The sequence below is a fragment of the Papio anubis genome, chromosome 4 (genome assembly GCF_008728515.1).
Source record: "Papio anubis isolate 15944 chromosome 4, Panubis1.0, whole genome shotgun sequence".
Lineage (NCBI taxonomy): Eukaryota > Metazoa > Chordata > Mammalia > Primates > Cercopithecidae > Papio > Papio anubis.
Window position 1 is genome coordinate 23,501,889 of NC_044979.1, and position 17,562 is coordinate 23,519,450.

General features: G+C 38.3%; 2 protein-coding genes across 17 annotated transcripts in view; one reads left to right on the forward strand and one right to left on the reverse strand.

Moving 5' to 3' along the window:
* The window catches only part of CYREN (cell cycle regulator of NHEJ), a 163,179-nt gene that overhangs the window by 61,920 nt on the left and 83,697 nt on the right, over positions 1–17,562 (forward strand). The gene's annotated exons all lie outside the window — the stretch shown is intronic.
* AGBL3 (ATP/GTP binding protein like 3) overlaps positions 1–17,562 on the reverse strand; it is a 148,624-nt gene that overhangs the window by 37,580 nt on the left and 93,482 nt on the right. The window contains exon 16 of one of the 16 annotated variants that reach the window (XM_031665900.1): positions 5,930–5,978. The exons of 14 other annotated variants lie outside the window; for them this stretch is intronic. In XM_031665900.1, coding sequence (XP_031521760.1) covers positions 5,930–5,978 — 49 coding nt within the window. Of the gene's footprint in view, positions 1–5,929; positions 5,979–17,562 lie in introns of those variants that run through there. One more of the 16 variants, XM_031665906.1, reaches the window with a different exon arrangement.

Sequence of the window (17,562 nt, forward strand, 5' to 3'; positions counted from 1 at the left end):
ATTATGGGTTTCCATATGTCAGAAACTTGAAGGTCTTTCTATTAAATACAGTGCAGATGGATCAGATAAAACTCCTGTAGGCTGATTTTTAAAAATCTCTCCTAAGGAAAAGCAGCATGCATATTAAGAAAATAAATAAACACCAGAAACATTCTACAAACATACTCTAACTCACATGGATGAGAGTTTGATTCAAGAACAGATTATTGATAGTTGTGAGAGTATATTTTTGACTTCATTTAAAATATTTTCTATATTCCTGAATATAAAGAGACTAGGATAAGGAACTCCCTCTTAAACCTATCACTCAGCTTCAATAATTTGATTTCTTTTTGCTGCAGTGATTGACTAATATTTAGAATCCACCAAGAGCATTAAAAGAAATGATTATAGACAGCTAATATAAGCAGAAAATCTATGTCGGTGAAGCATGTTCCAAAGAAAGAGAAGTAATTCCTGGAATGCCATGACTTATTTCCAGGTGCGGATGGTCTGGCCAAGTAGAAGAGTGGATTCTGCTGGAGTATTGTGTTTGTGTTTACCAAGCTCAAAGAAGAAATGACATAGGTATAAAACAAGGCCTTTATTGATTGTACATTTGGTAAATTTTTTCCAATATGTCTCATGCATTTTAATTTTCTTAACAGTGTCTTTTAAAGAGAATGATTTTGATGAAGTTCATTAACCAAATTTTTCTTTTACGATTGGTGTTTATGCGTACTACTGGAGGAGTCTTTTCTTATTCCAAAACCACAAAGATTCTCTCCCATGCTTTTTCCTGTGAGTTTTTATAATTTTAGCTTTGATATTTAGATCTATGATACATTTTGAGTTAATTTTTCTGCTATGGTGTAAGACAAGGGTTAGTGTTTTTATATGAATATTTAAGAGCCAAACAGATGATCATTTTATGATCTGGAGATGGAAGATGGGGTAAAACCTCGCAAGCACTAAAGCAATTAAAAAAAAAAACCCATGAGAGAGGACCAAAGTTCTCTCATACTGGAATTACTCTTGGTGAAAATTTAAGCCTTCATGAAATGGTCTATTGGCTTGTCATAGCCTCATAATACTGAGAACATAAGTAAGTGTGGTGCATATTTTGAGATGCATTTTTTCAATGCTTTGGATTATGTCAATGGAGTATAAAATTATATTGGCCAATTATTCCATATTGTTATCTTTGATATTATTAACACTTTTCAAGAATTAATGAATAGAATAACTGTTTTTGATAAAACACTTTAGGGAAGGTAAACTAAAAATGTCATTTCATTCCAGAAACAGAAGAAAATATTATGATAATTATAATTTCCATGGTAGTCCAATTTTTAAGACCTAATGAATAAACTTTATGTTCCATTGAAGGTCAGCAGATAATATTTAAGTAATCACAGATTTGGAGCAGGTGAATTTGACTTTAGCCTTACTTCCTATAATTTAAACTAACATGAATTACCGTTGTATTAGTCTGTTTTTATGCTGCTGATAAAGACATACTCGAGACTGGGTAATTTATAAAGGAAAAGAAGTTTAATGGACTCACAATTCCATGTGGCTGGGGAGGCCTCACAATCATGGTGGAAGGCAAAAGGCATGTCTTACATGGAAGTAGGCAAGAGAATGAGAGCAAAGTGAAAGGAGAAACCCCTTATAAAACCAGTGGATCCCAAGATTTATGTACTATCACGAGGACAGCATGGGGGACACCGCCTCCATGATTCAATTATCTCTCACGAGGTCCCTCCCACAACATGTGGGAATTATGGGAGCTACAATTCAAGATGAGATTTGGGTGAGGACATAGCCAAACCATATCAGTCCACCCTGGCCCCTGCCAAATCTCATGTCTGCATATTTCAAAACCAATCATGCCTTCCCAACGGTCCCCCAAAGTCTTAACTCATTTCAGCATTAACTCAAAAGGGCGAAGTCTCATCTGAGACAAGGCAAGTCCCTTCCACCTGTGAGCATGTAAAATCAAAAGCAAGTTAATTACTTCCTAGATACAGGGGGGGTACAGGCATTGGATAAATACACCCATTCCAAATGGAAGAAATTGGCCTAAACGAAGGGGCTAAAGGCCCTGTGCAAGTCTGAAATCCAGCAGAGCAGGCAAATCTTAAAGCTCCCAAATGGTCTCCTTTTACTCTATGTCTCACATCTAGGTCATGCTGATGCAAGAGGTGGGTTCCCATGGTCTTGGGCAGCTCTGCCTCTGTGGCTTTGCAGGGTACAGCCTCCCTCCCAGCTGCTTTCATGGGCTGGCAATGAGTGTGGCTTTCCAGGTGCATGGTGCAAGGTGTCAGTGGATCTACCATTCCGGAGTCTAGAAGACACTGGCCCTCTTCTCACAGCTCCACTAGGTAGTGTCTAGTGGGAACTCTCTGTGGGGGCTCTGACCCCCAGCCCCCACATTTCCCTTCCACACTGCCCTAGCAGAGGCTCTCCATGAGGGCCCTGCCCCTGCAGCAAACTTCTGCCTGGACATCCAGGCATTTCCATATATCCTCTGAAATCTATGTGGATGTTCCCAAACCCCAGTTCTTCTGTGCATTTGCAGGCTCAACACTATGTGGAAGCTGCCAAGGCTTGGGGCTTGCACCCTCTGAAACCATAGCCCAAGCTGTACCTTAGCTCCTTTTAGCCATGACTGGAGCAGCTGGGATGCGGGATATCAAGTACCTAGGGTATACATAGCAAGGGGGCCTTGGGCCCAGCCCACGAAACCATTTTTTCCTCCTAGACCTCTGGGCCTGTGATGGAAGGGTCTGCTGCAAAGGTCTCTGACATGCCCTGGAGACATTTTCCCCATTGTCTTGGGGATTAACATTTGTCTTCTTGCCACTTATGCAAATTTCTGCAGCCAGTGTGAATTTCTCCTCAAAAAATGGGTTTTTCTTTTCTATTGCATAGTTAGGCTGCAAATTTTCTGAACTTTTATGCTGTTTCCCTTTAAAACTGAATGCTTTTAACAGGACCCAAGTCACCTCTTGAATGCTTTGCTGCTTAGAAATTTCTTCCACCAGATATCCTAAATCATCTCCCTCAAGTTCAAAGTTCCACAACTCTCTTGGGCATGGGCAAAATGCCGCTAGTCTCTTTGCTAAAACATAGCAAGAGTCACCTTTGCTCCAGTTCCCAACAAGTTCCTCATCTCCATCTGAGACCACCTCAGCCTAGATTTCATTGTCTATATCATTATCAGCATTTTGGTCAAAGCCATTCAACAAGTGTCTAGGAAGTTCCAAATTTTTTCACATTTTCCTATCTTCTGAGCCTTCCAAACTGTTTCAACCTCTCCCTGTTACCGAATTTTGGGTATCTTTACAGGAGCACCCCACTCTACTGGTACCAATTTACTGTATTAGTCTGTTTTCATGCTGCTGATAAAGACGTACCAGAGACTAGGTTATTTAGAAAGGAAAAGAGGTTTAATAGACTCACAGTTCCACATGGCTAGGGAGGCCTCACAATCATGATGGAAGGAAAAAGGCACATCTTACATGGTGCAGGCAAGAAAGAATGAGAGCGAAGTGAAAGGGGAAACCCCTTATAAAACCATCAGATCTTGTGACTTATTTACTACCATGAGTACAGTATGGGGGACACCACCTCCATGATTTAATTATCTCTCACTGGGTCCCTCCCACAACACATGGAAATTATGGGAGCTACAATTCAAGATGAGATTTGGGTGAGGTCACAGGCAAACCATATCAACCATGATGGAATCAAGGCTGAGCCAATCTTTTCTGCCCTTCTGTAGGGCACTTCAGTATAGAAATATCCCAAGACAGAAACTATGAACTATATTAGTCTTCAATTAGTTAAGGGCCACTCTAAAGAGTGATAAAGTAAAAAATGGTTTCCAACTGAAAACCCTATGTCTAGGAAGCAGAAGTTACCAGAATGCCTTTTTGTTTTCTTGGTGGGTAGTGGTGAGGATGAAAGGCATCAAGTAACAGGAAGTATTAGGAATACAGCAATTAAGTTTTTTTTAAGGCTGTATTAAACTGAAATAATTTCCTTCTATATTCAACTCATACGCAAATTAAATAAAGCAAGTATTTTTCACAGACAGGACTAAAATAGCTATCGATCCCATCTTTTTACAAAAGTAGTTCCCATAATCCAAGTTTCACAGGATATTAATGATGATATAGTGAAAACTATCTTTGTATGTATGAAAATCTTAAACAATAAAAACCAGTAACAACCTTCTGTTGGTATCCTTGTCTTCTCAGTCCAAGTAGAAGTTTGTTTGCCCATAGGAGACTTCAAGGATGTCACTTTGAAACAGTTTCCATACAAATCAGTTCCTTTGAGGGGAATTTTTTTCCTAGATTGGCCTCTCAGTGATTTCTAAAAAATGTTCGTGTTGGTCTTTGCTATGACTCTGAGTCATACTTTGGGAGATGAAAAAAATTGGGTCCTCTGATTTCATTGTCAACAGTAAACTACTCATGTAAGAGTAATGTAATAGCTATGTTATATTTGCATATTACACCTCAGGGTATGCAAAGTCTTTTAATACATTATCATACTTGGCGCTCTGATCAGTCTCATGATGTAGGCAGGATGGCCAATGTTATTCTCATGTTACACAAGGGGAATCAGAGAGATTAAGCTATTTGCTCAAGATCACATAAGTAGTAAGGGGCAGAGGCAGGTCTAGCATTCACATCTTCTAACTTCAGTACTTTTTCTATTACCTTCTTTTGTCTTGATATGTCATTTGATTTCTCTCCATAGGACATGATAAATAATACATGTTTAAAAATTAAGTCAGTTTAAAATAATCAATTCTAGATCCGAGTAAAAGTAGGCCCAAAGATGCTTTACATGTTGGTCTCTTACCTGAATTTCTATATTTCTGGAGCAAGAGAGTCTACATCTTTCATCAGAACCCATTTTATTAACAGAAACTAAGTTTTTAGAAGAGAAGCCAGGAAAGAAGAAAGGATATACCACGGTCTCTCTGTTGCACAAATCTAGCTGGTTCTCAAATACTTACCTATGGTTACCTATTCCACCGTCCAGACAGTTGTTTATATTATTCCTAAGTAAGGGGAAACTTGCCAAGGGCGATAGAGATATAATAATTACTGGTTTAGACAAAACTATAAAGTTTGTCTGTTATATTTGATTTCCCATTCTCTTCTTCCTCCAGTTTTTAGTATTATTCTTATCCCCCCATGACCAGTGCTCCAGTTGCTACAATGGATAGTAAAACATTTGATTGTCATTCATTCTAAAGTGCTAAATAATTATCTTATGCCAGCAGTGTTTCTTTTTAAAAAGAGAAACTCGCCGGCTGGGCGCAGTGGCTCACGCCTGTAATCCCAGCACTTTGGGAGGCCGAGGCGGGCAGATCACGAGGTCAGGAGATTGAGACCATCCTGGCTAACACGGTGAAACCCTGTCTCTACTAAAAATACAAAAATTAGCCAGGCGTGGTGGCGGGCACCTGTAGTTCCAGCTACTCTGGAGGCTGAGGCAGGAGAATGGGCGTGAACCCGGGAGGTGGAGCTTGCAGTGAGCCGAGATCCTGCCACTGCACTCCAGCTTGGGCAACAGACCTAGACTCCGTCTCAAAAAAAAAAAAAAAAAAAAAAAAAAAAGAGAAACTCAGACAATGCAATGCTAAATGCACAGAAATAAATATCTAACTAGATTTTAAGGCATCTATTGGGGTAATCTGGGGATATTGAAATCTCAGAGCCTGCTAAAACACATCTTGTGGGGCACTAGGTGTAAAACTGACCTAGTCCCAGGTACTATGTAGAATATGAGGAGACATCTGATTAGCAGTGGTTATCCAAAAGGTCACTTTTACCTGTTGCTTTAGTTCAAAATCAAAATCTCATAAGACAGAGGAAAAGGTGTAAGGTAGTCAGGTGGAAGAAATCAAGTACAGTTCTCCTACCTCAAATATTTTTTTAGAAGCCAAGAAGGGGCTCGTTCAGGTATTTTCACTAAAAAAGAGAATATGCCATAAAATATCTGAAGTTAGGTTTTAAAAATCAATAAAACTTAATTTTTAACTTTCTTGACAATTACTTCATCCACATATTTAATGGCTAGTTTAATCGCCCTTATCTTCAATTAACCTACCATTGTTTCATTCAGACACACAAAATACATGTGTACATATTTCCCCTGGAAGCCTTTAAATTAAACTGTTTCAAGAGAACAGCAAACAATATAAATACCTAACCTATCTAATAAGTGTTAAACATTTCAGAACTGAATATATCTATGTTAGGATCTATGAAAGACAGTGACAGGTACACTAAGGTGACCAACTTTTTTAGAGAGCCAATCTAGGACACAGATATACCAGGCCAAAAAATAGTCTAATATATAATAATTGCATAAACATATTATTTTAAAATGAAATATGAAAATAAGTGTTTACCATTTTTACTATTCTGTATTATTTGCTTTGTTGTTATATACAGGCGATTATTTAGGCAAAACAACAACAGGACTGGGTAACAGTGGCAATTAGTGGTAATAGAACAGATTAATAGTATGTGTGAGAAAAGTAATATTTTTATAATGTTTCTCTCCTCTGATACAGATTTTAGCTCTTTAGTGGGTATTTAAGTTTTATATGTCATATTGTTATTGTATATTCTTAGGTTATAGATAAGACCTTTTGAAAGATCAATGTAAATATTTATTAAAAACTAACAAGGATATATTTCTTAGTATCCCATGATAAAGTAGGATATTTTTGCTCTTTCTGTTTCTTTTTCCAATAATACTTCTTTGAACTGCCCGCAGCCTTTGGGATATCTTTCTTTGATGTAGTGATTCAACAGAATACACTTGAATGCCAAATTCCCCATGATAAGATCTGCTCTTATCAAGCCCACATTACACTGCTCTTGGTATCGTTCCAATGCAATGACATCAAGTTAGATATCCTGTCGACAAAAATGTTTTGAGCATGGAATACAGTTGGCATTGTTTGTGTGGGCTCCACATCCGTGGATTTAACCAACTGAGGATGGAAAATATTTAGGAAAAAAATGCATCTGTACCAAACGTGTGCAGACTTTTTTCCTTGTCATCGTTCCCTAAACAATACAGTCTCACAACTTTTTACATAGCATTCACATTGTGTTAGGTATTAGAAGTAATCTAGAGATGATTTAAAGCATACTGGAGGATATGCATAGGTTATATGCAAACACTATGCCATTTTAGAGCAGGACTTGAGCATATATGCAGATTTTGGTATCTGTAGGAGATCCTGGAACTAATCCTCCATGATACCAAGGGATGACTGTATTTAGACTTTACTTATTAGCAATGGCCGGTATTTAGACTTGTAGGAATTGGTTTCCAGCTTTTCAAAACTGTCCACTCACTTTGTATCTATAGACCTATTTTGGTAGACTAGCTGTTTGTCATTTAGTCCCTTTGCATCTATAAATTCGTCATGTAGGGTTCCATATCTAAAACGTCCTGTTTATAGATTATCTAAAGCACACTGAATGCCACTACAAGTTAAACTTCTCTTTCTCAGGGAAAAATGTTTTTAAAGCACTGAGGTAATTTGAACTTAAACTGAGCATAGATTACAAATAAATTATAATTTTAGTACTGTTTAACTTGTATGCTCCTTTCTGGTGACATAGTTTTGAGTTCTGAGTCAGTCTTATTTCCTCCCAAATGCCATTTTTTACCATACATGTCTTTGTCACAACCTACATATAATATCAAACAACTCAGGTACATGTCTAAGGAGGATACCTTCTTCTGTTTCTATAAAGTCAGAAGTCTCATTCAGTGCTTCTGTATGTTTTCAGGAAATTAAAAAGTGACCCCAAACTTTTATTACAAAAGCCTCAATGTCACAGGCTAGCAAATCATACCCTTCACAGTACAAGGTGTGGAAGACATTTAGTGGGTAAGATCTTTTCATTTTCTTTGATAAGAAGTTCACAGACTGAATGAAACGTGCCAAAATTTACATTTTCACTGCCAATAATGCAGATTGATGAGCAAAGTCTAGTCAGTATTTGGACAAAATATTAGCTAGCAATATTTGGTTTTATGTTTTCTTTGGTTTCATTAAAATATTCATAGAAATCAAGATTATTTGAAACCCCGCTTTTCAAATCAAAGTACCTAAAAGCCATGGGGATTTTTTCTTTTGTTGCCATGATTCAGTGTATCACTTGATACACCGTAGAAAACATTATTGCTGGTAAGATCTGACAAAATGAGCTCTACCCTTTAAGAGGCCAACACATCTTTTACAAAATTTTCCCTTTGTTGACCCACGGGATATTTTAGTTGTAACCTTTGAACCAGGAAATGTAATTTTACTTTGTTTCATCAAGCAATCAAGGGAATGAATGATGTGATAAGCATTCATTTGTGTGGTATGCCCAAGTGAATTCACCAGCTATTATATTCAATTGAGCATTGGTATCTTCTTGGGTCATAAAAACACTTTCAATTGATTTAGAAGTACTTGCTTGTCTCTTCCAGGACTCCTGAGGTTCAATCTTCATATGTGCTTTCACATCTTTTCCTTTATGATGCACAGTCCCAAATTCTTTTCTGCATATTTTGTCATATGCTCTATTTTGGGTATCTTCCTAGTTGTATATGTTCTTCCACTAGTCGTTAAAAGACTAGCCATATATATCCCTCCTTCCTTTTCTCTTCCTCCCTTCCTTCCTTCCTTCCTTTCTTCCTTCCTTCCTTCCTTCCTTTTCTTTCCTTCTTTCTCTTCTTTTTTGGTGATGTTCTATTTTAGGTATCTTCCTAGTTGTATATGTTCTTCCACCAGTCGTTAAAAGAATAGCCATATATATCCTTCCTTCTCTTTCTTTCTTTCTTTCTTTCTTTCTTTCTTTCTTTCTTTCTTTCTTTCTTTCTTTCTTTCTTTCTCTTTCTTTCTTTTCTTTCTTCCTTCCTTCCTTTCCTTTTCTTCCTTTCTTTCTTTTTCTTTCTTCCTTCCTTCCCTCCCTCCTTCCTTCTTTCTTTCCTTTTCCTTCCTTCCTCCCTCTTTCTTTTCTTTCTTTCTTTTTCTTTCTTTCTTTCCTTTCTGTCTCTCTTTTTCTCTCTCTTTCTTTCTTTCCTCTTTTTCTTTTTTGGTGACGTTTGGGCCATGCTGGCATTGGTATTATACTAATTCTCTTTTCATTGTCTGACCTCTTAAGAAACATGATCCCAATATTTACAACACTGAAATTAAGTTAGTTCTATCTCAATATAAGCAAAACAGTAAACTCACAGGTAAAGTCAAAGATTAATTTTTTTTGAGAGCGAGATAGAGTCTGTCTCTGTCACCCAGGCTGGAATGCAGTGGCACGATCTTGGCTCACTGCAACCTCAGCCTCTCAGGTTCAAGCAATTCTCCTGCCTCCGTTTCCCAAGTAGGATGCACTACAGGCATGTGCTACTACACCCAGCTGATTTTTGTATTTGTAGTAGAGACAGGGTTTCACCATGTTGGCCAGGCTGATCTTGAACTCCTGACCTCAGGTGATCTGCCTGCCTCGGCCTCCCGAAGTGCTGGGATTACAGGCGTGAGTCACCGCGTCCTGCCCAAAGATGAATTGTTAGCACTCCAGATTGCAACACACTTAAGTTGCACATCAGTCCACCTCTACTCAGAGTGATGCTCCCCTGGATGATCTATTATTGTGAGCAGCAAAAATCATGGTTGCCAACATCAGCAGTCAAGGGGAAAAAAAGTGACAGTGACTTTGAATGGTGGATAATCTATGATGTATCCAATTAGCACAAAAAAAAGTGTTGCTTCCATTTTCTATTTTGGGGAACTGAAAGCAAAGATAACATATGGCTTTTGTATTTTCTTGCCTTTTAAAATGCTTTAAAATCTTTTGTTGGTCATAGGACAGTGGGTAACAAAAACTGAAGTTAATAGGCCTTTACTATGGGGTTTTATATTAATCTGACAAAGAATTAGACTGTTTAATGTTTGCTGTAGCCACTGGTATCGAAGGCTTGGAATTCCTCTAGGATCTTTGTTTTTGTCTCTCCTGTTGTCTTTAGGATTTCCAAAGAACAACTTATCAGATAGAATCTGTGTCTTTCTTGCTGCTCTATCAGCTGTAAGCCACTGTGATTATACTGGAGTCATGTTGGGGTGGTGGTAAGGTATGGGGGAGAGGAAGTATCCTATAAACTTATTTTTAAATCTCAGTCTAAGTGGGCCTGTGTTCCTGGGCTGTGACCTTAATAAGTGTTTCTTAGCTTTTCTTCCTCCAACCCTCCAGTGAGACAGGAAGACTATAGGAGGCTGGAGTTGCAGAAATATCCCTCCCCCAAAATGGGATAAGGTTCTGGTAAAGCCTGTTCACCTTGTGAACTTAGCAGAGTTCCAGGCTTAACATCAGTGACTCTATCTTGGGCTACTGACTCCATGCTGAACTGCTGATGAACTTTGAGACCAACAAGGGAACTATGAAAACCAAGTTCTTTTGCAAACATCTGTGCTCTCAACAATACAAGGGAATGGATCCCAGTCTTGAAGGGATTCTGTATGTAGTTTTTCCTTGCCAACTGATGCAAATGCACCATGCTACGAATGATTACAGCCTTCTTTGTTTGGTAAACCAATGAAAAATCTGACAAACAACTTATGTAATCTGAATAAATTCCTATAAATGTAAGGCCTCTTGCCCCTCTTGGGTGGTATGGTCTCTGACTACTATCCAGGTTGCAATTCCTATTCTGAATAAATGCTTCATTTGTCTCTAACCTATTGATTTTCTCCTTTTAGAGTTAACACCCTAAGAGAATAGGCCCTTGTTATGGAGAATGCTCTGGGTGTATTTCACAATGTTTACTCTTCTTCTCTCCTTCCCAGAGCAACTAAGAGGTCTTTCTTGGCTCTATGAGAACCTGGTGGGATTCCTGAAGATAAAGTCCATGAAAGTGAAGCTCCATACAAGACTATGGCCACCAGGAGTTTCTCACTTTCAAGCTAGTGTGCACTCAGCCTCTGGCAATTTGTTAAAATCACTGTTTAAATGTTCCTACCAGTTTATGATTCTAGCAGCTTCTGCTTCAGACAAGCAGATCTCAGCGGTGACTTCCTGGATTCGTCTGTCTCTTCAGATTTCAGGGTGATGGTTTACTTGTCAGCCTCCGTTCTCTGATGGATCCAATAAGATGCTGATTTTTAGTTTGTTCGGCTTTTTCTTGTAAGGACAGGAATGTTGACTTTCAAGCTTTATTCATGTTGGAGCTAAAACAAGAAGGACCCTTACTGTCTGCTTAAATTGTAAGTCTATGTTTTCTTCTAAGAGTAGTTTTAACTCCTACATTTGTTTCTATGATCCATTTTCAGTTATTTTTAGTGTATTGTATAAGGAACAGGGCCAACTTCATTCTTTTGCATGTAGATATCCAGTTGTCCCAGTACAATTTGCTGAAAAGACTATTTTTTTCCACATCCAATTGTCCTAGCATCTTTGTTGAAAAATCAGTTGAAATATTTATAAAGTTTATTTCCATATTTTCAATCCTATTTCATTTATCTATATATTTACCCTTAGGCCAGTACCACACAGTCTCGATTACTATAGCTTGGTAGTCAGTTTTGATATCAGGAGTCCTCAAACATTGTTCTTTTTAAAAATTGCTTTGGTTATTCTGGGTCCTTTGCATTTCCATATAAATTTCAGGCTTGGTTTGTTAGTTTCTGTACAAAAGGTCGCTGACATTTTGATAGGGATTGCACTGAATCTGTCAATTTGAGGAGTATTGCCATCTAGCAATATTAAATCTTCTGATCCATGACCATAGAGTTATCTTGCCTTTATTTAGAGCTTCTTTAATATAGTTCAACTGTTTTTTGTAGTTTTCAGTTTATAAGTCTTGTACTTCTTTTGTAAAATTTATTCATAAGTATTTTGTTCTTTTTGATGCTAATGTAAATGGAATTGTTTTCTTAATTTCATTTTCAAAATGTTCATTGCTAGTGTATAGAGGTATAACTGATTTTTATAACAGATTTTTGAAGATGTAATTCACCTACCATACAGTTCATTCATTACAACTGATTTTTGCCTATTGATCTTTTATCCTGCAACCTTGTTGAACTCATTTATTAGTGCTAATAGTGTGGTGTGTGTGTGTGTGTGTGTTCCTTCAGATTTTCTGTATACAAGAACATATATTCTACAGATAGAGATGGCTTTGCTTTTTTCTTTCTAATCTGGATGCCTTTTATTTATTTATTTATTTTTTGCCTTATTGCCCTGCCTAAGCCTTCATTATAATGTTGAATAGAAGTGTTGAGAGTGAATATCCCTGTCTTGTTCCAGGTCTCAGGGAGAAAAGCATTTAGTCTTGCACTACCAACTATGACATTAGCTGTAGAATTTTTGAAGATGGCTTTTTTTTTGGTAGAGGAAGATTCTATCTTTCCTAATTTGTTCAGTGTCTCTTTTTTATCATGAAAAAAATGTTGGATTTTGCCAGATACTTTTTCTGCATCTATTGAGATGACCATGTGTCTTTTTCTTTATATTCTATTAACATGGTATATTATATTGTTTAATTTTCATAATTCCATATGTTAAACTAACTCTTGCGTTTCTGGGATAAATCCTATTTGGTCATTGTGTATAATCCCTTTTGGTTTGCTAGTATTTTGTCTTACTTTTTCATTGTAATTCTTAGTAGATATAGAAGTTGGTTTAAAAAAAGTTCAATTTATTTGGTCCCTGAAATCTTAACAATTACCTTTCTGAGGAACCTTTTCTGATTTGCTACACACAGACAACTCCCATGTAACCCCATAACACAGTAAGTAGCATTTGTTTCATATTACTGTGTCTATTGACTTGTCACCTACTCTGCTATATTTTATTTAACATTGTACCCAAGCATCTAGCACAGCCACTCACTATCACAAGTTGGCAACCCTGGGAAGCAGAGAAACATCAGATTTTTTTAAAAGAACGTGAACAACAATGGAAAGATTATGTAACAAAGGTTGAATATAAGAGAGTGGCTAAACCATAGAATAGTTTCAGGATGATTAAACCTCAAATAAACTAAGATTTGAAGAAAATGTTGACAACAAAATTTTACATAGCTATATTCAGAATAAAAATATACCAGTGAATATTCAGATTTATACTTTGGAATTATTTTGTAATACTTCTGGATGACAAAGAGCAGAGTTCCTCAGCTCATAAGTTACTTTTCTCTTTTCTATTAAACAGAGTTTTCCTCTAACTGGAAAGGGGAGAATAAATATTGAAAGAGATGAGAGAAATCATAAGGCTCTGAATGAGTTCTCCCATCCCAGACATATTACATTACAAGTAAGGAAAGCATTTACATATAAGATCATAGAACCATTGGCAATAGTCTTTTAAGAAGTCAAGGAAGTGATTTTCCTCTCCACCCTAAATGCCCAACTTCTCAGTTAAGACTACATCCTCATGATTTAAGAATTAATTTATTTAAGAAATCATTCTCGCAGATTTCCAGGTGGATTAGATTCCCTTCGCTGAGCCAGCAGACTAACTTGTGCATAACTATGATTCAATCTATCTCACTCTTATTTTAAGGAACTGTTTGAATCTTATTAAACCTTGGTGCTTATGCCTTAAATGATGAGTAGCTAGTCTAGCTGAAGAGAGGGAGAAGTATGTTTCAGGCATGATTCAGGCAGTGAAGTCAGTATGAGCAGAAGCAAGGAGGTGAGAAGACTGATATACGGTCAGGCAACAAGATCATCTTTGTAAAGGTCAGAGTCACAGGATCACTGGAAGTCTTTCATGTCATGTTAGAGAACTTGGTTTCTATGCTGCAGCTAGAAGTTGTCAAAAATTTTTTTTTATTTCTCAGAGCAGTGTCAGCAAGATGGCTGACTAGAAGACCCTAGTTCGCACCCCTCAAAAAGAACAATAAATAAACAATGAATAAACAATTACACGTGACCTGTGAACAACACAGGTTTGAACTGTATGGATCCACTTATACATAGATATTTTTCAAGCAAACATGGATCAAAAATACAGTATTCAAAGGATGTGAAACCCGTGTACATCAAAGGTCAATTTTTTGAAAATGTAGGTTCTACAGGGCTGACTGTGGGACTTGAGTATGTGTGGATTTTGGTATACATGGGGGTCCTGGAACAAATCCCCCACATATACTGAGGGGCAACTATATGTTTAATGAAAATAACTAAGGGAGCGCACCAGAGTGCATGACAGGAGTGACAGAAACCCTGGTGAGTGCAGAAACTAGGGGAAGCTATATAGAAAATGGAAGGAAACGCCAGGCCTCTACCACTCCATCCTCCAAACACGGTCAGCTGGGAACCAGGAGGAACTTCTTCCTACAGCAAGGAAGAGAAAGCAAGAGGATCCCAGCAACCTCCATCAACACATTGGACACCCATTGATTCACCACTGGAGTCCCCTGCATTCCTTACAGGCACAGTTCTTCCTCACAGCTGAAGGAGCTTCCTGGACTCCACTAGCTGTGCTCCCCACAGAGAAGGAGCTGTCATTCTGGAACTGGAACTACAGCAGAAGTATGTCTTGCACCAGGGGTAAGTAGCTATAGCTCCCCTTCATCCCTGAGACTGGGCTCTATAGAAACACCCCAGGGCTGGTGGTCCAACATCCTCAAACTGAGCTCCCTGAAACTCAACTGAAGCTGTTACACTCTCCCTCCCCTTTCATCCTTAGGGTGAAGCTTAGGTGGTACCCTGCCTCCTGGGAAAACAATACCTTGGTTGCTCAGTATAGTCATGCCTTCCCAGTGCCTAAGTTAAAGCAGTACACTGTATCCCAGGAAATGGTGCCTTGGTCACTCAGAGTGGTCATGTACCCCAGTACCTAAGCTGCAGTAGTGCCCTGTATCCCAGGGAAATGTTGCCTGGGCCACCCAGAATAGTCACAGCCCCCAGCCCTGAGCTGTAGCAGTACATTTCCGCCTGGAAGATTGGTGTCTTGGCTAAGCTGAGCAGTTGTGCATCCCAGGACTGAGCTGATGTAGTACCCTGTGTCCCAAGGAAATAGCAGTGGCTGAGCTGAGACACCCCACCCTACAGGCCAAACAACTAGACTATTCTGTTTCCCTAGAGTTGAACTAGCCCCTTAGAGTCTGAGCTGCTGAGATACCTCCTCCCTGGAAAATGGAGTCATTGCTCTGCTGGGCCCAGATGACAGCTGTACTTCACCACTCTGGGGTACTTGCACCTGGTCTCACAGAGTCTGTGATATACCAACCCTCACTATTCCAGGGTCTAAAGTCACTACTACACAGTGCTTCATCCACTGGAATCTGGGTTATCACTGAGTCCTATTGCCTCAGGTTCCTGAATTGCAACCATATCCTGCCTGCTAGGCTCAAACTTCCAGAGTGCTCCTTCCTCCCCAGAGTCAGGCCAGTGCTGAGTCCAGCTTAGGAGTAGAATCACAGCTACAACCTGGCCCCATGGGATGCTTCAGATTCATAGACCCTGGCTCTGTGGGGGAACCTATATCCAACACTGCCATAGAGAGTGAACATGCACCAGAAGATCCAGGTGCCACAATAGTTTCATGAGTCCTTGAGTCTAAGACCCTGGTCCCACAACCACTCCAAGCACCTGCACCTGGAACCCCATACCACTGCAGCTGCTTGTAGGTTGTGTCAGGTCTGACAACAAGAGGAATCTCTTCAGCTAAGTCTCCTCAGTATGGGGAAAACAAAAATAGGAAGACCTCAAAAGCCCTTAAGAGTGAAGAGATTAACAACCTTTGCTGCTGCTGCCACAAACCTCTACAGCCTATACCACTGAGGCAACCACAGTTATTGCTTATGTTGAACACAGATGAAAACTTCATGGAGACTATACCACTGCGTCTATCCAGAAACAAGTCAGCACATCCTTCCCAAATAGCACACAGATACCCAATGGCAGGTGGAAGTCTCTCTACAAAAGCCGCTCTGGAAAGTTTGGAAGGGGCAATCATTCCACCAGATGCACAGGCATCAATACAGGGACACAAGCAACCCTAAAAAGCAAGGAAATATGACACCACCAAAGAACCATAATAACTTTCATAACCAAACTCCCATGAAAAGGAAATCAACGAATTGCTGGAAAAAGAATTCAATGAGAAACTGAGGAAACTCAATGAGATACAAGAAAATACAGACAGATAATTCAGTGAAATTAGGAAAACAATTCATAATATGAATAAGAAATTCAACATAAATAGATATAATAAAAAAGAATTATCACAGCTGAAACATTCAATGAATGAAATAAAAATTACAATAAAGAGCTTTGATGGCAGACTTAATCAAGCAGAGGAAAGAATCTCTGAACTTAAAGACAGGTAGTCTGAAACACCCAGTAAAAGGTTAAAAAAAAAAAGAAGAATGAAAAACAGTGAAGAAAGCCTGCAAGACATATGGGACACCATTAAGCAAACAAATATTCATATCATGGGAGTTCCAGAAGAAGGGAAAGGTGTAGAAAACCAATGTCTTGAAATAATAGCTGAAAACTTCCCAAGTCTGGGGAGACATATGAGATCCAGATCCAGGAAACTCAAAGTTTCCCAAATAGTCTCAACTGAAAAAAGGTTCTCATCAAGGCACATTACAGTCATATTGTCAAAAGTCAAGGACAAAGAATTCTAAAAACAGCAAGAGAAAAGCATCAAGTCACACACAAGGGAATCATCATTAGACTAACAACAGATTTCTTTGCAGAAACTTTACAGGCTAGAAGAGAATGGGATTATAATTCAACGTGCAGAATGAAAAAAAAATTGCCAGTCAAGAATATGAGACCCAGCAAAGCTATCCTTCAGACATGGGAGAGAAACAAAGTCTGTTGTAGACAAGCAAAAACTGAAGTAATTTATCACCACTAGACTGGTCTTACAAGAAATAATCTAGGGAATACTACATTTCGAAGGAAAAAGATAATCACTATCATTAAAACATATAAAAGTATAAAACTCACTGGTAAAACAGATATACAAAAGAGAGAAAAGAATTAAACCTTATCAGTATAGAAAACCATTAAATGACAATGATAAACAATAAGAAGGAAAAGATCAAAGGACATACAAAACAACCAGAAAACAACAAAATGATAGGAGTATGTCCTCACCTATTAATAAAAACTTAAAGGTAAGTGAATTAAATTCCCCACTTAAAAGATATAGACTGTCTGAATGGATTTTAAAAACCAACTATATGCTGCCTACAAGAAACTTACTACACCATAAAGACACATTTAGACTGAACTGAAGGGATGGAAAAAATATTCCACACAAACAGAAACCAAAAGTGAGCAGAAGTATCTATACTTATATCAGATAAAACAGACTTTAAGTCAGAAACTATAAACAAGAGACAAAGAAGGTTCTAAGGATGAAGGATCAACTCAGTAAGAAGATATAATGATTGTGACTATATATGCATCCCACACTGGAGCACCCAGAAACGCAAAGCAAATATTATTAGATCTAAAGGGAGAGATAGAATTTGATATAATAATATCAAAGAGGACTTTAACACATCACTGCCATC